The following is a 19,126-nucleotide window of genomic DNA, read 5'->3' on the forward strand; positions in this document are numbered from 1 at the left end:
TCCCTCTTGCACAAAACTCCAAAAAAAACGTCCTTAAGTTTCCGCGGTGAGCTGCATACAAATGCTATTGTGGCAGCGTAGATTGAAGAATGCTGACAGAGACTAAGTGGGCCTTTACCTGTTGACCATCATTGTTATCATCACCTTTTGGACTTTTATATAGAATCATTTTTGTCACTTTTAAGTTGAATAAATCAGCAAAACTTATCTTGACTTTGATTTGATTTTTCGGTTGAACAAGTCACGGGTACATGCCCATAAACAAATAATCAACAGAGGTAAAATAAACATTATGGCTCCTTCAAAGGCAAACAGCCCAATTTTTCACTCTGACTTAACCAGAATTTTCCAGCTTGGTGAGTTTGGGATGAGTGAAGTTGAGGTGGGGGGGCGTTTTTGTTTCTTTACCGCTATTTGTTTGTATTGTTAATGTTTCAAACTACACATAGCATTGATATGAAGGCAAAAAAATCGGACTCTGTCCAGCACTTCCACATCTGCCCCCGCCCCCCAACCCAAACCCCCTTCTTCGCTGTTGGGTGCATGCGTTGAATAAGCAACTCGGGAAGATTTAAGGCTGAGGGTGACATTCCTGCAGCGTCTGGTGACTCTGAACCAACTTCCTGCACTGGGCTGTGATCCAAATCAAACGCACCTGAACACCGCAGAATGCATACGCACCACAAAGAGCTAGAATAAGGTGTGTATGTGTGTGTGAAAGCGACACTGACTGTATAAGAGAGATTCCCACAGTGTTTTTATTGAACATGACACCTTGGACTGAACACCACATTAAAGCATTGCTGTGCAGCAGGGAGCGTCCTGTGTGGCTCCCTGAGAGAAACACGGGGACAATGAGCAGCTTTCTACTGTTACTGTGAGTCTTGGCTCTTGGCGCTGAGATCAGAGATATTATCATTCACTCTATAAAGCTGTAGAGTCAACACACACTGTACAAGTCAGAGAATGAGGACACGTAAAATATCTAAACTGAATTGTATTTCAGGTAGTAGAAGGTGCAGACATTAGACATCAGCATGAGCTACTTCAGTATGAAATATTAAGTCTCTCATGTTAATGCAGAAAGTTGGCTTTTCAGACTTTGAGACATTAAGAAAAAGTGCTGAAATGCACAAAAACAGCCCCTTAGAGCACAGGCTCTAAATTATTTAAGCATTACATTTTTAAATTATTAATTTTAATGTCATTGCTTTGATAAAAATTCTTCATATCTCCCTCTGACACAGAAGTTTGACCTTATCCTCAGCACACATTGTTTAACACTATTTGGGTTTTCCTATCCTACTTCATTTTATTCTTTAAGTTGCAGCAGTGCATAAAAGATTACTTCTATTTATTATGCTAGCTAAAAAGCAAAAAAGCTAACTCCAGGTGAGGAAAAAAATGCAGCAGGTTGCGCATAAGAGGCCTATCATCATTTTAAAGCTCCTTTATAAAGGAAAAAAATACAGAAACAAAGAAAATAAAATGTGGATTTATTTTCAGAACACACTGGGTTTTCTACTTTGCACTTTTTTTTAGTGATACCATGAAGGAATGAGATAAAAAAAAAAAAAAAAAACCTGAATTATATCTCTTATAGAAACCACGATGGTCTGACTAATTGATGAAATAAAAGAGAACTTTGAGCTGAAACCAGCAGCAGGATTTATCAAAACATTGAGACCACACAACTATTAAAAAGAAATGTGTTGCTGCTGGTGTTTACTGGCCCGCTGGAAGCTGCGAAGAGAGTGAAAGTATGTGTGAGAACTTGCAAAGGGCTGCTAGGATACACAGAACAGACATCCAAATGTCTTCTTTTTTTTTTTTTGTTTGGAAAACCAATTCTATGTGAGAAATGATTCTCTTTTTTTTTTTTCCTGAAGGACAAATAACAAAGGCTGCCCTTTAGCACAAAACCATTAGAAGATTATTTCTGTGAACCATTTCTCATAGAAGAGCTGGTGGACATCTAAGCACTCTTTGGCTCCATATTGTTTTAGTATCTTAAGTGGCGAAGGCACACTCATATATCCTGCTCTAAAATCTCTACATTCAGTTATTCATTCTCATAACAGGGCTGTGTTAAGTACTTGATTCTGATTTTGATTGGCAATAGCAATGTTCTTTTCTTCTTAACAATGGCGATCTATTGAGGGATAGCAAACAGTTACTAAGAAAAGCAGTTTCTTTAGGGTTGACCCCATATAGTCGCTTTAAAGCAAACTGTGGATCTTTATGGATATAATGTGTTCGGATTAAATATTTCACCAGATTCTGATTGTATAGGGACCCTTGACAATGTAGCAGAACAGTTTTTGTTGAAATATCATGATTGGGACAGTACATCTTCAAATGCTAAGTCAAAAGACATTAAAAAATGCTAATTCTTTGTCGGTGGTCTGACAGATTTATAGATTGTGGCTGCTGTGGTGGCTGAATCAGCACAAACACTGACTGCTTGCAGATGGGCCGTCAGGGCGGCTCTGGCTCAGTGGTGGATTTGATCGTCTCTCAAACAGAAGGTCAGGGGTTCGACCTTATAGTTGCTGCAGGAGATCCCCAGCTCCTGCCGCTACATGTCTGTTGTGTCTTGGGCAATACAGTGTGTTTATGAAAGGAATACATTTCATTGGCCATGATATTCAAACTTTTATTTTTCAAGCCCTCGTTTAATGTATTGCTCTGGCCTCCAGGCCTCGTCACCATGTTTCTAAAGGTTTTGGGGTATTTGGAAAAGGGCAGACAAGGCAGATTGGTGCAGAAGAGATGAATGATTTAATGCAGAAAAGATTGCTTCAGGGCAGTGACTGGAAAGTTGGAACACAGGTAGCAGGTGTTTTGCTGGTAGGTAAGTTAGTCAGGTTCAGGAGGAAATGAAACAACAACAAAGGCAAAGGAAAATAATAAATAACAGCGCTACGAGGAAAATGGCAACAATAATGAACTGCAACTAAAAGGAAACGGTTAGGTACATGAGGAGTGATGCTGATGATGAGCAAAGTGCAGAAAGTTGAGCAGGGACGATCAGACAACTGCAGAGCTGGTTAGAACTGTGAACAAGTGTTTGGAGAGGACGGAAACTTTAAGGGTATTGGTGGAGAATTGTAGGGTGACCAGATGAACAGACTGAAACATCAAAAATGCACTTGAATGTAACAACTCAATGATATGATTAGTCTTATTTAAAGTGCTTTTGTAGTGTTTGCCTTTCATTAGTATATCAATAACTTCTACTAAGAACCTGAGGTGACAAAATACACACATGCTGGGGTCGCCGGTAGCAGAGTCCTCCAGGCAGGCGGCCAAGGTTTGAATCCCAGCTGTAGGTCCTGTCCTGCATGTCATTCCCCACTCTCTCTCTCTCTCTCTTTCTCTCTCTCCCCCCCTCTCCCTGATATCTGACTCTATCCACTGTCCTATCTCTAAATAAAGGCCCAAGAATCCCCAAAAATAAGCCTTTATACAAGCCTAATACATACAATAGATTTACTTTCATAAGAAAATCTGCCTGGTGGATAATGTTATTCTGCTCTGAAACTGCTTTGACAACATCAGAATTGTGACCTGGTTCACTTTCAATCATTTACGAGTTACAAGCTTTCTCTGTCGGCCACTGAAATCACATTCACAAAGCTGCCTCTTCTCTGTTGTCATGGTCGCCTTTTTTGTGTGTTTTGTCTTTGTATGTCTTTTATGATGTTTTTGTCATGTTACATCTGTCATTTGTGTATTAACCCATAGAAATGCCAAGAAATCTTCTGCTTTTACGTGTTGTAATCTGATCCTTTAGGTAGAAATTGGTAATGATGATAATCAGTGCACCATGACAATAACTACTAATGAATTCCTCTGAATGACATTGGTGCTACAATAGGATCCAGTTTATAATAAGTACAGAGTAGACGGTACAGATACATGTTTTAAAATGTTGGCGGAGAAAGGGAAAAGTTGTCTGGGAAAAACAAAATCTAAAAGAAAGAACCGATACCTCAAACCTCTAGAACATTAACGCAGTATTTGTAATCCGTTACTACGGACTGCTTGGCTTTAGGGTGCCATCGACACCGCGCATCACGTGAATCCATCTCATCAAGTATCAACCAGCCCAGCCATCACTCATACAACAACGTGTGTTTCTCTAAAGCTGATAGTACACTGAAGTATCAGACAACCTCTTACAATTGTCCTGACCCAGCTTGTGCGACATGATAAAAACCAAAATGTACTTTTCAACTGAACGTTTATTACACTAAAAATGTATTAAAAAGATGCAAAAACCAAGGTATGACGAGAGATGAATGGTTGACGTGTGGAGAGTCTAGGACAGTGGGAATAATAACCCTAGAAAGATGGCCAAAGCCAACATGTAAGGAGAATGGAGGGCTGGGAGAATGGAGAGCAAGAGAGCCAGGTCGCAGCCAGGTCTTAAATACACCTGGGGAGACTGGTCAGGTGTTTTCCGAGGTGGGCAGAGACCCCGCCTACCAGGAGTCTACAAGAGAGACAAACCAAGAGACAGAAAAGGGGAAACCACAAAGCAGAAAACCTGTCACACAATGGAGTGAATGAATCCTCCTCAGGATGTCTACCACTTGTATGCTTACATTGAGTTGGCTCTGTGTGTGTTTGTCCGGTGTGTGTGTGTGTGTGTTGGAGAAGGAGCAGGGAGCGCTCCCATGTCCCCCTAAGTGCTCCTGAATGTCACATCCTATCTGCAGCCTGTCCCCGAGGCACAAATGGACACTCCATCCACTTGTCAGGTGATTAATCTCTGCTCTTCTCTCTCCCTCATCTCCTCTCCATCTCCCATTCACTCTCTAGACATACAGCTTCGTCAGCCATTCACAGGACTGTCACACACACCATATACACACACTTATCCCTCTTCTGGTCTCCTCCCAGTGAGGATCAATGGGGGAGATGGATGTATTATTCAGCACATTCATTTAGAAGTGGGGGGGGAGTGTTCTTTTTGTGTTTGCACTCTGGCAGGATTATTAGGATTTCTGTGAGAGATGATGAAGTAACAGGACAGGCAGAGAGAGGTAAAGTAGAGGGGAAGAGAAGCAGTTTAGAGAGAGTGGACTGATTCCTTGTGTGAGGAGGAGGAGGAGGAGGGAGCTGTAACCCCTCTGCTGGTTCAGAGACGTTCAGGGAGTCTGTGTTACACTGCTAACAGGCTTCTAGAGGGAGAGCGCGTTGGGGCTGATGCTTTACTGTGACTGCTGGGCTCTCACTCTGCTGAATGCTGATGAGTGATGGGAGGATGAGTCAGCGTCTCCTGTTGATAGCGTATTTTGCATGGAACATGGACTTCCCCTTACTAGAAATAGTCTTAGGCGACCAAGTACCATGGTACCTGTTGTTGGAGCGTCGCTATTTTAGTACTCTCCCTTTTTCAGATAGAAAGTAATATGCTGCTGTGTGACCCTGAAGTCACCTGCTTCTCAGATGCATGGACTTCCAAAGTAGAAAAGTCGTTCAAGGTTTCAAGTACCGTATTTTCCGCACTATAAGGCGCACCGGATTATAAGGCGCACCTTCAATGAATGGCCTATTTTAGAACTGTTTTCATATATAGGGTGCACCGGATTATAAGGCGCATAGAATAGAACGTGTTTACAACTGAACAAGGCTGAGAGATATTGTGAATATATAAATATAAATACGTATAAAACGTAGTTTTATACATATTTATATACGTATTTATAGTGCATTCACAATAACTCAATGTTGTTCAAACGTTAATGTGCATATTCACAATATCTCCCAGCCTTGTTCAGTTGTAAACACGTAAAAGAAACACAGTCTGATACCGCTAATTCAAACGTTAGTGCATAACTCAACATTGTTCAGTTACGTATAACACGTAAAGCTCACTTTTTCAGTTCATTCCCCGTCCACGAATCCCTCGAATTCTTCTTCTTCAGTGTCCGAATTGAACAGTTGGGCGAGTACGGCATCCAACATGCCCGGCTCCCTCTCGTCATTATCCGAGTCAGTGTCGCTGAGCGCCGTGTACAACCAGTATGGATCAACCAATTAACCAATTGATCCATATATAAGGCGCTCTGGATTATAAGGCGCACTGTCGTTTTTTGAGAAAATTAAAGGCTTTTAAGTGCGCCTTATAGTGCGGAAAATACGGTACAAGTTAAAACGTGAAAACAACTAGGACAGTACAAAGATAATTTGTTGTGTTACCATTTAATACCACAACACAAATTACATTTTTAAGAAAGATTGATGTGCCATACATGAATTAAAAACACATTTACGTCTGTTGTTTTGCAAAGTCTTCTTTTAGCATTGCCAACTTTGACTTTTCAAGTTGTTGTTCAGACTTGAGGAGCTTTCATGTGAGCTTGAACAGTGTAGATATAACTTTTCGGATCCAACAACACAGAAATGCAGGTCGAGTTACATAAACATTCCCCGATGTGCCTTTGTGGACGCAGTGAACGGGGATGTGCCCATGAGTTGTGAAGTTCCAGTAGTCTGGGAAAAGTCTACAATTTCATTTGGCAGAATCTTTTTTTCAAAGCGACATAGATCAGAGATCAAGGATCTAGAGAGGAGGAAATAAGGTCAGTGAGTGCAAACAAATAGCTTTAAGTCTGATTGGACACAGGTGAGGACAGGCTGTGCACAGAGGCAAAGCATTTATTTATTTTTTAAGTTAACATATCATCAATATCAACATCGGGAGCTGCTCTCCTTATTCTTCAATATCACCATTATTAATATCATGAGAAATATCTTCATCATCAATATCATTAAGTATGTTGGTGTGCATGTAAGAGCGAAGTCTTCTCAAAGGTGCACAGGGATCCTGTAGATGGAATGGGGGAAAAAAGTGTCCGCTTAAGCTCAGGTTTAGGTTCAGCAATTTTGAAAACTACTGTTTATTGTCTTCACTGCACTCTGAGTGAATAAAGCTCCTGCCTCAGCCTAACTGTTAACAGCTACTTTCAGAATCATCACAGCCGGCAGCTCGATCTCTGTTTTTGCCTTTAAAATCTGTGTTTTAAAGGTTGTATACTACTGAGGTGTTTTTCTCTGTAATGAAGCAGAAAGTAAATCAGAAAAATGCGCCAACCCTCAGTTACTTAAATTGGTACGGAATCCTCAACCACAACATTTTTTGTGTTTCAAAGTGTTTCAGGACAGCACACCAAAATCTTAAATGTCCTTTTATTGCCGCACGATGCCCAAAACATTGTGGCAATAAAAAAAAAGAGATTTAAGCTTTTGGTGTGCCGTCCTGAAAAACTTTCTGTAATGAAGCAACAATTTAGTCCATTTTCTGATGCCTCAATGAAATAATACACAAGTAATTCATCTCATAAATGTCATGTATGATGACTATTGACCAATGGCGCACATTTCTTGGGCCCCCCTTTCACTTTCTAAATGTACTCCATAGCAAAGAAACACAAAGAGCTATTGAGCACTTTTGCATCATGCCTTTCTCTTCAACATCTGCGCTACATAAAGGCGAAACATTGGGTTGTAAAGTGGTGGAGTTATTTCTGTCAAGGGTCAATGCTGAGTTCTCACTGTTTCCTCTCAGTGCTTCTGAACTCCTCTACAGGAGAATACCTCAGTTTTCCACAGACCATCACTGAGACATGTGGCCCTTCCGTCCACTCCTGCAAAGTCAAAGTGTGTTTAATGAGACATGCCTCGCCATATCCGTCTTGTAACTCCCAATTGAGGAGACGATGAAATTTCATTGGCCCGTACAGTGTAATCTCTGACTTCCTTAATGTAATTGGAAGTCAAAGAGTCCCCTTCAGACCGTCCCTTTATTACACAAACCAGCTGGATGGAGGTTTTTTGTATTACTGCAGTTATTGGTCCCCATTGGGGTCAGGATGTGGACCATTTATTGTGGGAAACCAATAAAGTTTCTTTATGATGGAGCTTTGTGGTCGTCCATGTGTATCAGTACCTTTAGCTCTTGGTTTTATCAGCATTGTAACACTGGTATGGATATATTAAAGGCTGCTCCAGGCTTGTTACAAATACTGTGGGATTAAGTGGTGCTCTCGGGTCGAGTCTGACAGGTCCTGTCAATATTAATTACTTTGGTAATACATTAGTTGTGTCTTTATGTCTCAGCACACCTTCAGTCTCAGTATCCTGAGATGATTACCTTCCAAATCAAGTCTTCCGACTGCAGCAAAAGCAAAAGAAAGAGATTAAGAAACGTCTGCCTCGTACTGTCGTCTCTGCCAAATTAAGAACTTTTATTTCCCTCCTCAATTTTCCACTCTTTCAATCCCACGCTTTCTCTCTGTCTGCAGCTGTTCCAGCAGCTCAACCAGTTATTAACACATAATTACAATCTATTTAGGAAGCATCACTGAGAGGACCCGTGCTGTTAGCAGCTCATTTGCTTCTAAATTAACTTGTGCTCAGGGCGACACCGCTACATTCGAGCAGAAAAAGGGGCATCCGAAATGTTTTCTGTATTGTCTGTGAGTAAAAGTGGTCGTAATTATGAGGTTTTTTTTCTCTCCAGAACACAGGACGTAGTGTTCAGAGTTGATTAATTGGGGCAGCATTAATTTAAATGTTGGTAAGTTTCTGTAGAAATAGCTGTGTAGCACTCTTATAGTCTTTGTTAGTCTCTCGGGCTATGTTTAAATGGCACACAAAATGCCATGTGTATAAATCTATTAGTGCTCCCAGATAATTAAGTGCCTGGAAATGGATGGAATATACAAAAAGAGGCTGGATTTACAGCTTATATGTGGAAATACTAGAGTACTAAGATTTACAACCATTACCACAACATTTTTTTCCCTCTTGGTCTTTTCATTCCAATCATCATTATCGGACTTAATTCAGCTGACTGCGACATTAAAGAGTGTCTTTTATTGTTTAGCGAGAGCATACCTTATATACAAGAACATGGCTCCCCTCCCCCCTGTCAAGCTCCACTCCTATATGAGATATGATGTACCTTTAATGTGTCATAGTGAATTGGGAACAGCAGGGTGGGAGGTATAGGCTGCAAACTGGGAGCCCACGAGGCACGCCAAGATCAAGCAGCACAGAGAAAGGAGACATTCCTCTGCATACATGAATATAATTTTAGGCTGAGAGGAAGAAGAACAAAGAGCACTGGAGTTAATGACTTCTCTGTATCTTCAAGTGTGCTGCTGCGTCTTCTTCATGTCCCTTTTGTAGAGGTTCAAAACAACTAAAACAGGCAGCTGTGGCAGGAGTAGCTACCAGAGATAAGAGCTCTTATTGGCAACATGTTTTTTTTCTTTACATGTTCCGTCCTTGCTATGGTACATTAGAGCGGCTATGAACATTATTATTACATACAGTATATCATTACAGGACCACTTGTATTAGCATGGGGTGACTCATTCTGATCAATTCTGATTTTTTTCCCCTTCAACATAAAAAGCACTTCTTTACCCTCCCCATCACTCATATTCAGGGGAAACAAAAAGATGTGGAACTACATTTATTTATGTTTGTTTTTTAAATTGTGACTTCAGACATGTTATCTTCTTACCGGTGGCGGTTTTAGACCACTTTTACTGAGGGGGCCAAACTGGGGCCAGTTGTTTTGTCAGAGGGGAACATTAAACCCAGGTGAAAAATGGACAAAGATAATTGCTTCAATATATATATACAGTATGCCAAATAATAGTGCACATCATTAAATACCATGATTTACATTTGTTTCAGTTAATATCACAGTAGATTGTGAGTCTGGTTGTTGAGTCCAATACAGTGTATGTGTTATTAGGGGGGCTCTTCCTTTTGTAGGGGTGGCCACAGTGGGGACCAAGCTCAGTGTTACAGGGGCCCTGTTGGCCCCTGCCTAAAACCACCCATGCTTCTTACTGAGTCTTTAAACACAGGCTAAGAAGATTTTAATTTTGCCCCTGAGCTCAGTTAATTTATAAAGCTGAAAATGAAACCGTAACATATTTCAGATAAAGTTTGCAGTACAACATCTACAATATGTCACGGTAAATGGACTTAAGCTTGTGTATCGCTTTTCTAGTCGTCTGACTACTCAAAGCACGATTACACCGCAAGTCACACCTTCCCATTCACACACTGATGATAGAGGCTGCTGTGTAAAGTGACCATCAGAAGTAACTAATCCCAACCGTACACATTCATACGCCGACGAAGCAGCGGGAGCAATTTTTGGGGTTCAGTGTCTTGCCCAAGGTCACAACGGACATGTTGATGCAGTAGCTGGGGATCGAACCGCTGACCTTCCGGTTGAGAAACGGCAGACTCTACCAACAGATCAACAGCTGCCCAATGCTGTTAGGCTTTGCTTACGTGCTGTAAACAGGAGAAGACTAAATATTAACTATATGATACGTCACGTGATGGTGTTTTCAAAGTAAATTATCGTTTTATTTTGCATGGTTCATGTCACTATCTGTTTGCCACTTTTCATTCCACACTCTCTCAACCCAGTTTCCTACTTATATCCACTCTGCTTTTCTCTCAAAAAGACTTAAAGCCCAGGTGCATCCACTTCTATATTTTGATCTATTTCATTTTTAAAAACGTTGAATTAGCATCATGCTGCTTTTCAATGTTAGTTTTGGTGGAGAACTTATTATCAGTGCTTTGTTTATGATTACATGAATTTGTTTGATTGTTGAAGCAAAAGTAGAAAGATTGCTCCTTTGTGTCTCTCTCTGTGTCTGATACAACAAACTACCGCCTGCTGTTTGAGATTACCTGAACTTTCTTTTATTAAACTCAATTCAGTATGGTGTTTTGTGGTTCATTGTTGTGCAATTAAGACAACAATTGTAAATCATGATTACTTCTTGCCTCTTAAGGGCTTTCCCGTCTTTAAATTATAAAACACCCAACACACTTCGAGCTACTCTGTGCAAACAGCCAAACAGCGCAGATATTATAATAGGCTACATCTGAAAAGTACATTATGTAGAATGAGAATAACACATTTTGGTAAACAGAGTGCTCTGACAAAAAGGAGAAACAATATTACAAATGTAGAGCGATGCTATCTTCTCTATGAGACTGCACAGTGGTGTGTTTAATATGTGCCACATGAATTTAGGCTATCACTATACAGACATACAGATAAGGCTGATGTAATGTGATTAGTTTTTTTAGGTATCAAAGTTTTGGCCAGCATTCAGTCGGACTTTCACATCCTCTTGGGACTATGAAACTTGATTTTAATAGAAATATTTCATTTGCATTTATACATTTCAATTTTTTAATGAATCTGTCTGCTCTTTTCTGGCTGTGGCTGAATCATCCATTAGTTAATATCCAACAGTGTGACCTGGAAATGTACTGGTAGATGACTAAGTAATGATCATTGCCCTGAATAAAAATGACATTTTGAAACATAAATTAGATCAAATTAAAGTTCATGTTACTCAAATGATTCACAATAAAACTGCTTTCCGAAAGGGCTTGTTCTCATTCTGAACATGCTCTTCCTTTGCCTGATTGCTGTGGTCAAGGTGCCCTTGTGCAAGGCACTTAGCTCCCATGGAGATGATCTGTAACCCAGATGTGACTCTGTGTTAGTACGAGGGCCTTTGTGATGAAGAATACGTTCGTTAATGGAGAAATAAAGGTCAAAAGAATAACTATGATCATTGCCACCAACATCACAGCACTTAAGCATTTCCCTGCTCCCATTTCTGCCAAACACCCAGAACCAGCTAATTAAATTTCCTGTCAGGCATGGAAATCTCTGCTGCTTTCATCGTTCCTCTGTCCATGTCAGTCACTTCAGGGACATGCATAATGACATGTGTTTCAGGGCTGCAATTCCCCTGTGCATGTAAGACATTTCTCTCAAATCACCCCCGCCTGTATGCTAAACACTAATGTGACGCTGAGTTCTGATTGTGTTAGCTCGTGTTGCACTTGTCCAAGGTAGGCACATGTAACAATGTGTCCAGGAGGATGTGTGGCAGCCTTATTGGAGCTGGAGAGTCAAGTTCAAGTTCAAGTTTAATTGACACATATCATCATACAGGGTAAAATCATTGTGACATGAATGTCTGCAAGCTCCTGCAATAAAAAAAAACTAAATGGGAGGGGCAGTCATAGGCAGACATGTATCCATAGGAAGGTGCTTTTTCTGATGGCAGTAATGTTCTTTATCAAGATGCTTTGGATGGTGCAGGAGTTATAGTTTCAGGGGCTATTCAGACTTCCAGAATTCTCTGAGGTGAACAGTCTCTTCTTTGCCTTACTTACCACTGATTCACTATGCAGGCCTAATGTAAGGCCCACCATGATCTAGACACTAAGGTACTTCAGACTGCCCCCCCCCCTCTCAAAACAAGACAAGTAGATAAAATGGGATAAAGTGAGGCAAGTTCCCTCCCCAACTGGGAAGTGATTTGAATAAGTGAACATCAGACGTTAACCAATCCCTTCCTGTGTTATGGAACAACCTACAACATTTATTGCTTGTATGAAAGATCCCCTGCCTGGTTCTCTTTTGATAAAGTTTTCATGTATTTAATAAGGGGAAGACAGCGCAAGCTAACTAATTTACTGTTTGCCATGTATGTACACACCCTAAAAAACCAACAACCTCCAACTCCCCTGAATCTCTCTACCTGCCTCTCAGCTTCCTGTATGGACGGAGCTTGTAGTAAATAAAAGCAGCCAGTTCAACTTAAACATACTCTGAAAACAAAAAAGCTGACAGGTTGCAAGCAGATTATCTACCCAAAGTTTGAACTGTGTGTTTGATCTGTAAGCTTCCATAGGTAGAACATTTTTTGTAGTAACCTTGGTTTTTAATGATTAATATGATGAATTGATTTAGTCACAATTATTATTAACTACAATTATGATTAATTACGAGTAAAATAAATTACTAATTTGAATTTACCTCTAGATTACAAATTATGCTAAACTGTATCATATGCAAATTTAATGATGTCATTGTTTGTTCGGGGACAACAGCAGGGGGCTTAGAACGTCACCCTGGGGTTCTCCTATGTTATGGATAAGAAGGGTGAAAGTCTGAGACCTATGTCTGTCCTCCTACTTGAGATATTATGACTTAACAGCGTCACATAGACACACAAGTTGTGGCATTTTTTACTGTCATCGTGCAACATAAAAAGTGGTGAATTATTTTGTATTTTGTGTCTGTAATCGTGCTTTCTGTCTCTGTTTGGCCCCTGTGTGTGTTATTAAGCTGAGGTGTAATGAGTAGGGACAGTGCCCTGTTGTTTAGCCATGAAGTGTTGTTTTCCAGCTGGAAGTGCCATTAACCTGTGAGGAGGATTAATTGTGAGGTTGCACAATCTGACCTAACCAACATTTTTTTTTTTGGCTTCAGGGAGTGTTTTCAAATGCTTGTCAGGAATGTTTACATGTACACACAGTCCTTTTGAGGTACTTGACAGAACAAGTAGCTTTGCACTAAAGTGTAATTTGCTCTCTGTTTTGAAGTGTTAACCAGGGTGGTGTTGGAATGGATGCAGTATTAACTTCCCGTCCCTTCAACTAACCAAAACCCACATTTAATTTACAGATTAAAACAGATCTCTCAGGTCTGCTCAATCCATAGCAGAAAAAAAATATTGTTGGTTTGAAGCAGACACTCTCAGTTATGTAAAGTTCAATGACTCTTGTAGTTAGTATTTGATATGTTTCCTTTTACTGTTCCTCCTCAATCCTGTGCACACAGAACCTCAGAAGCCACATTCTCAACAGAGCTGTCAATCATGTCCTTATGCCCTCTTTTAATAGAGTTAGATAACAAGCACCAGGACTTGTATCGGCGACTATTGAATGTTCTGGTTCTGTTTTGGTTAATGAATGGAGCTAAAACTCTTCTGTCTTTCTGTTTCTCAGACCAGTGCGGTGCTGTGTTCAGGAGGCTGTGCTCTGCTGGCAGTCAGCTCCCTGTTGGCAATCATCACCATCTTCCTGCCCAGTGGAGGATGCGAGAGGAGGATCTGCACCCTGGCCGGATACATGCAGATGGCAGCAGGTCAGTACAACAGTGAATCTATGCACAGACAAATCAGTACACTCTTACAAGACAAGGACAGGGATATAGAAATCCTCCTCAAATTATTGAAGTAGTTAAGAGCTGCATCTGTATAAAACTCATTATTCCAGCCTCTTGTATTCTCCCTGTGCCTCTAACTTGAAGCCGTCCTTCACTTTCCCATCTTTCACTATTAAAGCCACTCTGCAACAAGCACTGATAGTGCTTCTACTACCACGAAAACAAAAAGAACAAAGAGAACAACTCGAGGACAGCTGCTGCTAGGAAACCAGTGTCTGCATAACACTTGTAGGGGTGAACCTGCGAGGACAGATTTAGAGCGTGCTGTAAAAAGACAATTATGCCTGCTTAACACAGGTCATTGGTTCACGGCTACATGTGACTTATCAAACTGTCTCTTTCACTCAAACACAGAAGTAGTCTCGTAAACAAAGTGCGGCTGTGTCAGCGGCTGGTCTTTAAAAACCCGTAACACAGCACGGCTCATGTCACTGCTCAGTACAGACCTTCACACTCTCGCCCTGTGCATTGGAGCGTTTTAGAGGCAGGTGCTTCAAATGATTTCCTGTTGTTATGTGAGTAGATACAGTACCGTGCACTTCAGTAACAGCAGCATATTTTTTATAATGAATTCAATGGTTATGACTGTGATACTGTAAAAGCAGACACTTATTGAGCTCTCTAACTACACGTTTACACTGGGAAGTATCAAATGATATGACATACTGTAGCTGACAAACTGTTCTTATCATTCAACAAATGGAACTTGTAACAAATCAAAGATAGTATAGAGAGACATACCTGCAAAACTTGTGCAATTCAGCCTCAGTTTGTTTGGTGCTACTATAAGACAGGGATGTTCCTAGGTGACTAATATCAAAGGTGATTAAGCACAAATTCAAATTCAGACTAGAGGACTAATCTAAAGGCAAGAAAACCGTGCCAGTTTAACCTGATGCTGCCTTTTACAGATCGAAATAGTGACAAACCGTCAGGATACAGTATTAAGACAGCATGGCAGTTGTCATTTACCCGAGCGGTAGAAATAATTAGTATAACTAACTCGTAATTCTGAAGCCGACTAGCAAGGGTGACAAAGTTTAACCGTTTTGTTGACTGAACGTGAACATCCCTAATGTAAGGCATACTAACACACCACAGTAAGAATACATGCAAAGTAGTGTTAGACTTGATCAAACTACAATGTATTATGGGTGAATTAAGTAAAAACATCAAGAGACCAAGTAACTGCATTGCTCTATTCCCTGTAGCACAACAAAAAGTGGTGATTTCTTTTTCTAAATTCCTAAATTTTACTTCTTTTTTTTTTGTGATCAATTTTTTTATTAATGATTTTCATGTTCAGGCAGCATATACATTTATATATCATATGTCTGAGGAATCTAACACTATGAATTTATCAAACATGTCGTTAATAGGCAAAACATAATCTGTGTTTCTGTCATCAGTTATCATGTGGGTCTATTCATGTATAGCTGCACATTGTCAATCCCTCCCTATTTCCCGTGGCGACATGGCAGCATCAATACACTGTGTTAATTCTAAAGTGTATTAAAACATCATAGCAGATGGGAAGAAAAGGTGTTTCAGAGCTACTATACAATCCTAAAATCAGGAGAACAGCAGGATTAACTTAGTGCTGAAGTTAAAGTTTTCATTATAAAGTAACATTTTTAGGAAGAATGAAAAGCATAGAGAGGAAACAGAAACTTCTTAATTGATGTCATGAAACTACAATCACAGGCCTGTTTGGTGTGAGTGCCAATTTTTTTAGTCTTCATCTTTTCAAAACTGTAAATATACTTACCTGTAAGCATGTGCCATATTTAAACTTATGTTACGTGACACACAAATTTTAAGAAGTGCGGAATGCTTGCTTGTCATTCTCGTCTTGCTTTTTCCTGCCTCTTCTGAAGCACCTCTACCTCTTCTGATTGCATTTTTATTAAGTTACTCTGAAGTCTCTTCATCTACCCACTCTACTCTTCAGGGTGACTGAGCTTCAAACCTTTAATCGTTATTTTTTCCACTCTCATTTATTTAGCGGCAGCGGCAATTACATAGCCTTGTGAATCCTTGAGAATATTGAGTAGCTAATTTAAATCCCTGCATGTGGCATTTAACTAAGCGTAATGAGAGGCTTGATTCATTGGGCAAATTACATTTTTAGTGACAAACCTGGAGCTTTTCACAGAGCAGGGTTAATGTTGTGTTTAAAGTGGAGTTTGTTGCTTACAGTCCGACTCTCATACTACTCGGTCTGACCCCAGAATCACATTAATGCTACTTTGGGAAGATGAGAAGGCAGTTTGTGGCAAAGCGAACGTGCTGAGAGTTCTCTAAATGTGTGTGTGCATCCCTGCACTGTGTAATAAAGAGAATGCGTGTCTTTCATAGTGACATTTTTGCTAAATGACAATGTGAAGCGACTCAGAGCCAGGCCTTTGTTCAGTTTCCAGGTCGACTCTTGTCTGGATAGATGGAGGTTTCACAGAGAGCCCACAAATCCCTGAGGAGGGCAGATCAGAGGAGTGTTTGTTTCCCCAGCACTGTAAGGATGTGCATGCGTGTGTGAGTGTGTGTGAGAGTGTGTGCTCACAACTAGATTAAGAACAATGGTTTTCTTCATGGCGGGAATATAAACAGTTTTTTTTTAGAGGTGTGTTTTCCAGCAGGCGAGGATGCCGCTTGAACTTTTCCTTGGCAAATCGAAGTAATGCCTGTTTTAATCCTCACGTTTTCTCTACTATCTCTGACTGAAGAGATGTCAGTGTGTTTGTGTGTGTGTGTGTGTTTGTTACCACGCTTATGAATCTGAAAGTCGTCACAAGGATAGAAAAAAGCAGCAAAAGCCCTGCAAACTGAGGACATGTTGTTGATCATAAATTATTTCAAAAAATTGGCGTAAAACTTAAAATCAGAGGGTTATAGTAAGTATTGAGGATTTCAGTGCTCAGATTCCTGAATGCAGACTGTTTTGTTTAAATCAGTCACACACCTGTAATGTAGAATACCATAATGATTTTTTTTGCATTTAGGCATTTGTAGATTAATTGTGTTGGTGTATGTCGGCAGGCTGAGGCATAATGTGATGTCTTGGCTCAATATCAGCACCATGGACAGAGTCAAAATTCTAAGCTCTCCGTTGCACTTTTGATGATTTAATTGCAAACATGTGCCACATACACGTCTAATGGCATTTGGAAATACTCTGGGATTGATGATCAATGATCTACTTACAAAAATGTCAACTTACATTGAAAAGTCAATTGCAAAATGTATGTTGTTGATAGCAAAAAATTGAAATGGATTGCTCATTTAGAAAGTTTCAGGTATCCAGATTTGGTCATCTTTAAAAGTCTGTAACTGGATAAGAAATTAGAATTAAAATTAAAATAAAAAATAAATAAAAAAAACAGGACAAAAGTGACCTGGGTTACCTGATCCTAGATCGAAAATTAAGTGGATTAACAAATCTGGATATGGTTTATCAAGATCAAGTGTCCCGCTGTCTATGATGTTGTCTGAGCCGTATCTACATCGTGTTCACATCCCCTCGCGTATAAAAGTTATTTAAGTGAGGGACTAGAGAAAAGAAGAATAACACACTGTAATCACTGCTTATTAGAATGTCACGTAAGTGTTTTTAAATCATGGTCAATCCGTGTACATTTATATGCAATGTCAAGCTATGAGCAAACTAAATAGCGCTAGCATTAGCCTGCTAACACAATAATGCAGCTCGAGACAAGAGCATGTCCTCTGGTTGCGCTAGTGCTTAATGAGCATTATAATTTGATAACTCCTTTGTGGAAACACGAGGGGAGAGGGGTTAGAGGGGTGTCAGGGATGAGGGTGGAGGCTCCAGAATAGCGGAGGTGTCACCAAACAGCCGTTTGTTTTGGTTTCATGATGCTGCTCAAGGGCGACATCTACTGCATCAAAAAGTTGCACATTCTTCCTTTAAATGTTTTGAACATCTGGGCCTTTGAGGATTATTCATTTTTGGAAAAACGAAACAGTGATCCATTTGCTCAACCAGAGCGTCAAACACTCGTTTGACAGTGTCCATAACAACTAGCTAACTCTTCTGAAATCTGCTGAGATCGGAGTATTTCATATCAGGAAGTGACATTTCCCACACAACACTGTTTGTAAGAAGCACACTGGACAATAATTGGCCCTTTGAGGCGTCGACATTTTATAGTGACAAGGGTGGAATGAAGTGAAATTAAGTCAAATCTTTAGACTTTGCCATAAAAATAAAGGTCACCAGTTAGAGCTATATAGTTGTCAGCAGCGGTCTCACAACATTTGCAAATATGTGTGTGTATCGCTAATCACTATGTGTATGTTGGGAATGTTTGTTGGGAATGTGAGTTAAACAAATTCTTAGCTGGTGACAGCTTCTCAGAATTCTCTGTCCGTCAATATGTTTTTCTTAGACATCCCTGACCTTTTCTATCACTACCACTCTCCTGAAACGTTTCAGACTGACAGATATAACACTCAGACTGCACTCAGACAAACACAGCATCAAACAAAGGCTGACTCATTGTCTCCTCCAAACTGTCGTCATCTACATCCCGCCTCCACAACACTTAACTGTGTCCGTTTACAGCATCATCTTTGATATCATCTCTGCTATTACTCAGCTGCTAGGTTAAAGCAACAAACCAGTAATGTTTGTGCCTTCATGTCAACATTTCTGTCAAGTCCTGCTCTATAAACACACACAGCCGCGGGCATTATCGAACCAGGAAAAACCTTCTTTTTTTTTTCTCTCGAGGTAAACCTGCCTCCTTCTCTCTCTCAGTGATGTGCTCCCGTGGGTGACGTCCAGAATTAGACGTGAACTTGCTAACCCTCCTCTGGTTCGGCTCAGCGCTCCATCCAGTGGTTCAGCTGCTGAGCCTCCATCAATGTTTTACGCCCTGAGAGAGAGAGAGAGCGAGAGAGAGGGAGGCAGTACATTTGTGTGTGCTCAGGCGGGGAGCTTTTTCTCCTGTCATGCATATTTCATCGACCCCTTCTTAGTGGTCAGGATCCGTCGGATTGGACGGCTCTTTG

General features: G+C 40.4%; 1 protein-coding gene across 1 annotated transcript in view; it reads left to right on the plus strand.

Moving 5' to 3' along the window:
* LOC109991023 (LHFPL tetraspan subfamily member 7 protein) overlaps nt 1–19,126 on the plus strand; it is a 119,702-nt gene that overhangs the window by 21,056 nt on the left and 79,520 nt on the right. Inside the window, exon 2 of the mRNA XM_020643314.3 lies at nt 13,876–14,014. Within this exon, the coding sequence (XP_020498970.1) occupies nt 13,876–14,014 (139 nt within the window). The remainder of the gene's footprint in view (nt 1–13,875; nt 14,015–19,126) is intronic.

The sequence above is a fragment of the Labrus bergylta genome, chromosome 14, assembly GCF_963930695.1.
Source record: "Labrus bergylta chromosome 14, fLabBer1.1, whole genome shotgun sequence".
Taxonomy (NCBI): domain Eukaryota; kingdom Metazoa; phylum Chordata; class Actinopteri; order Labriformes; family Labridae; genus Labrus; species Labrus bergylta.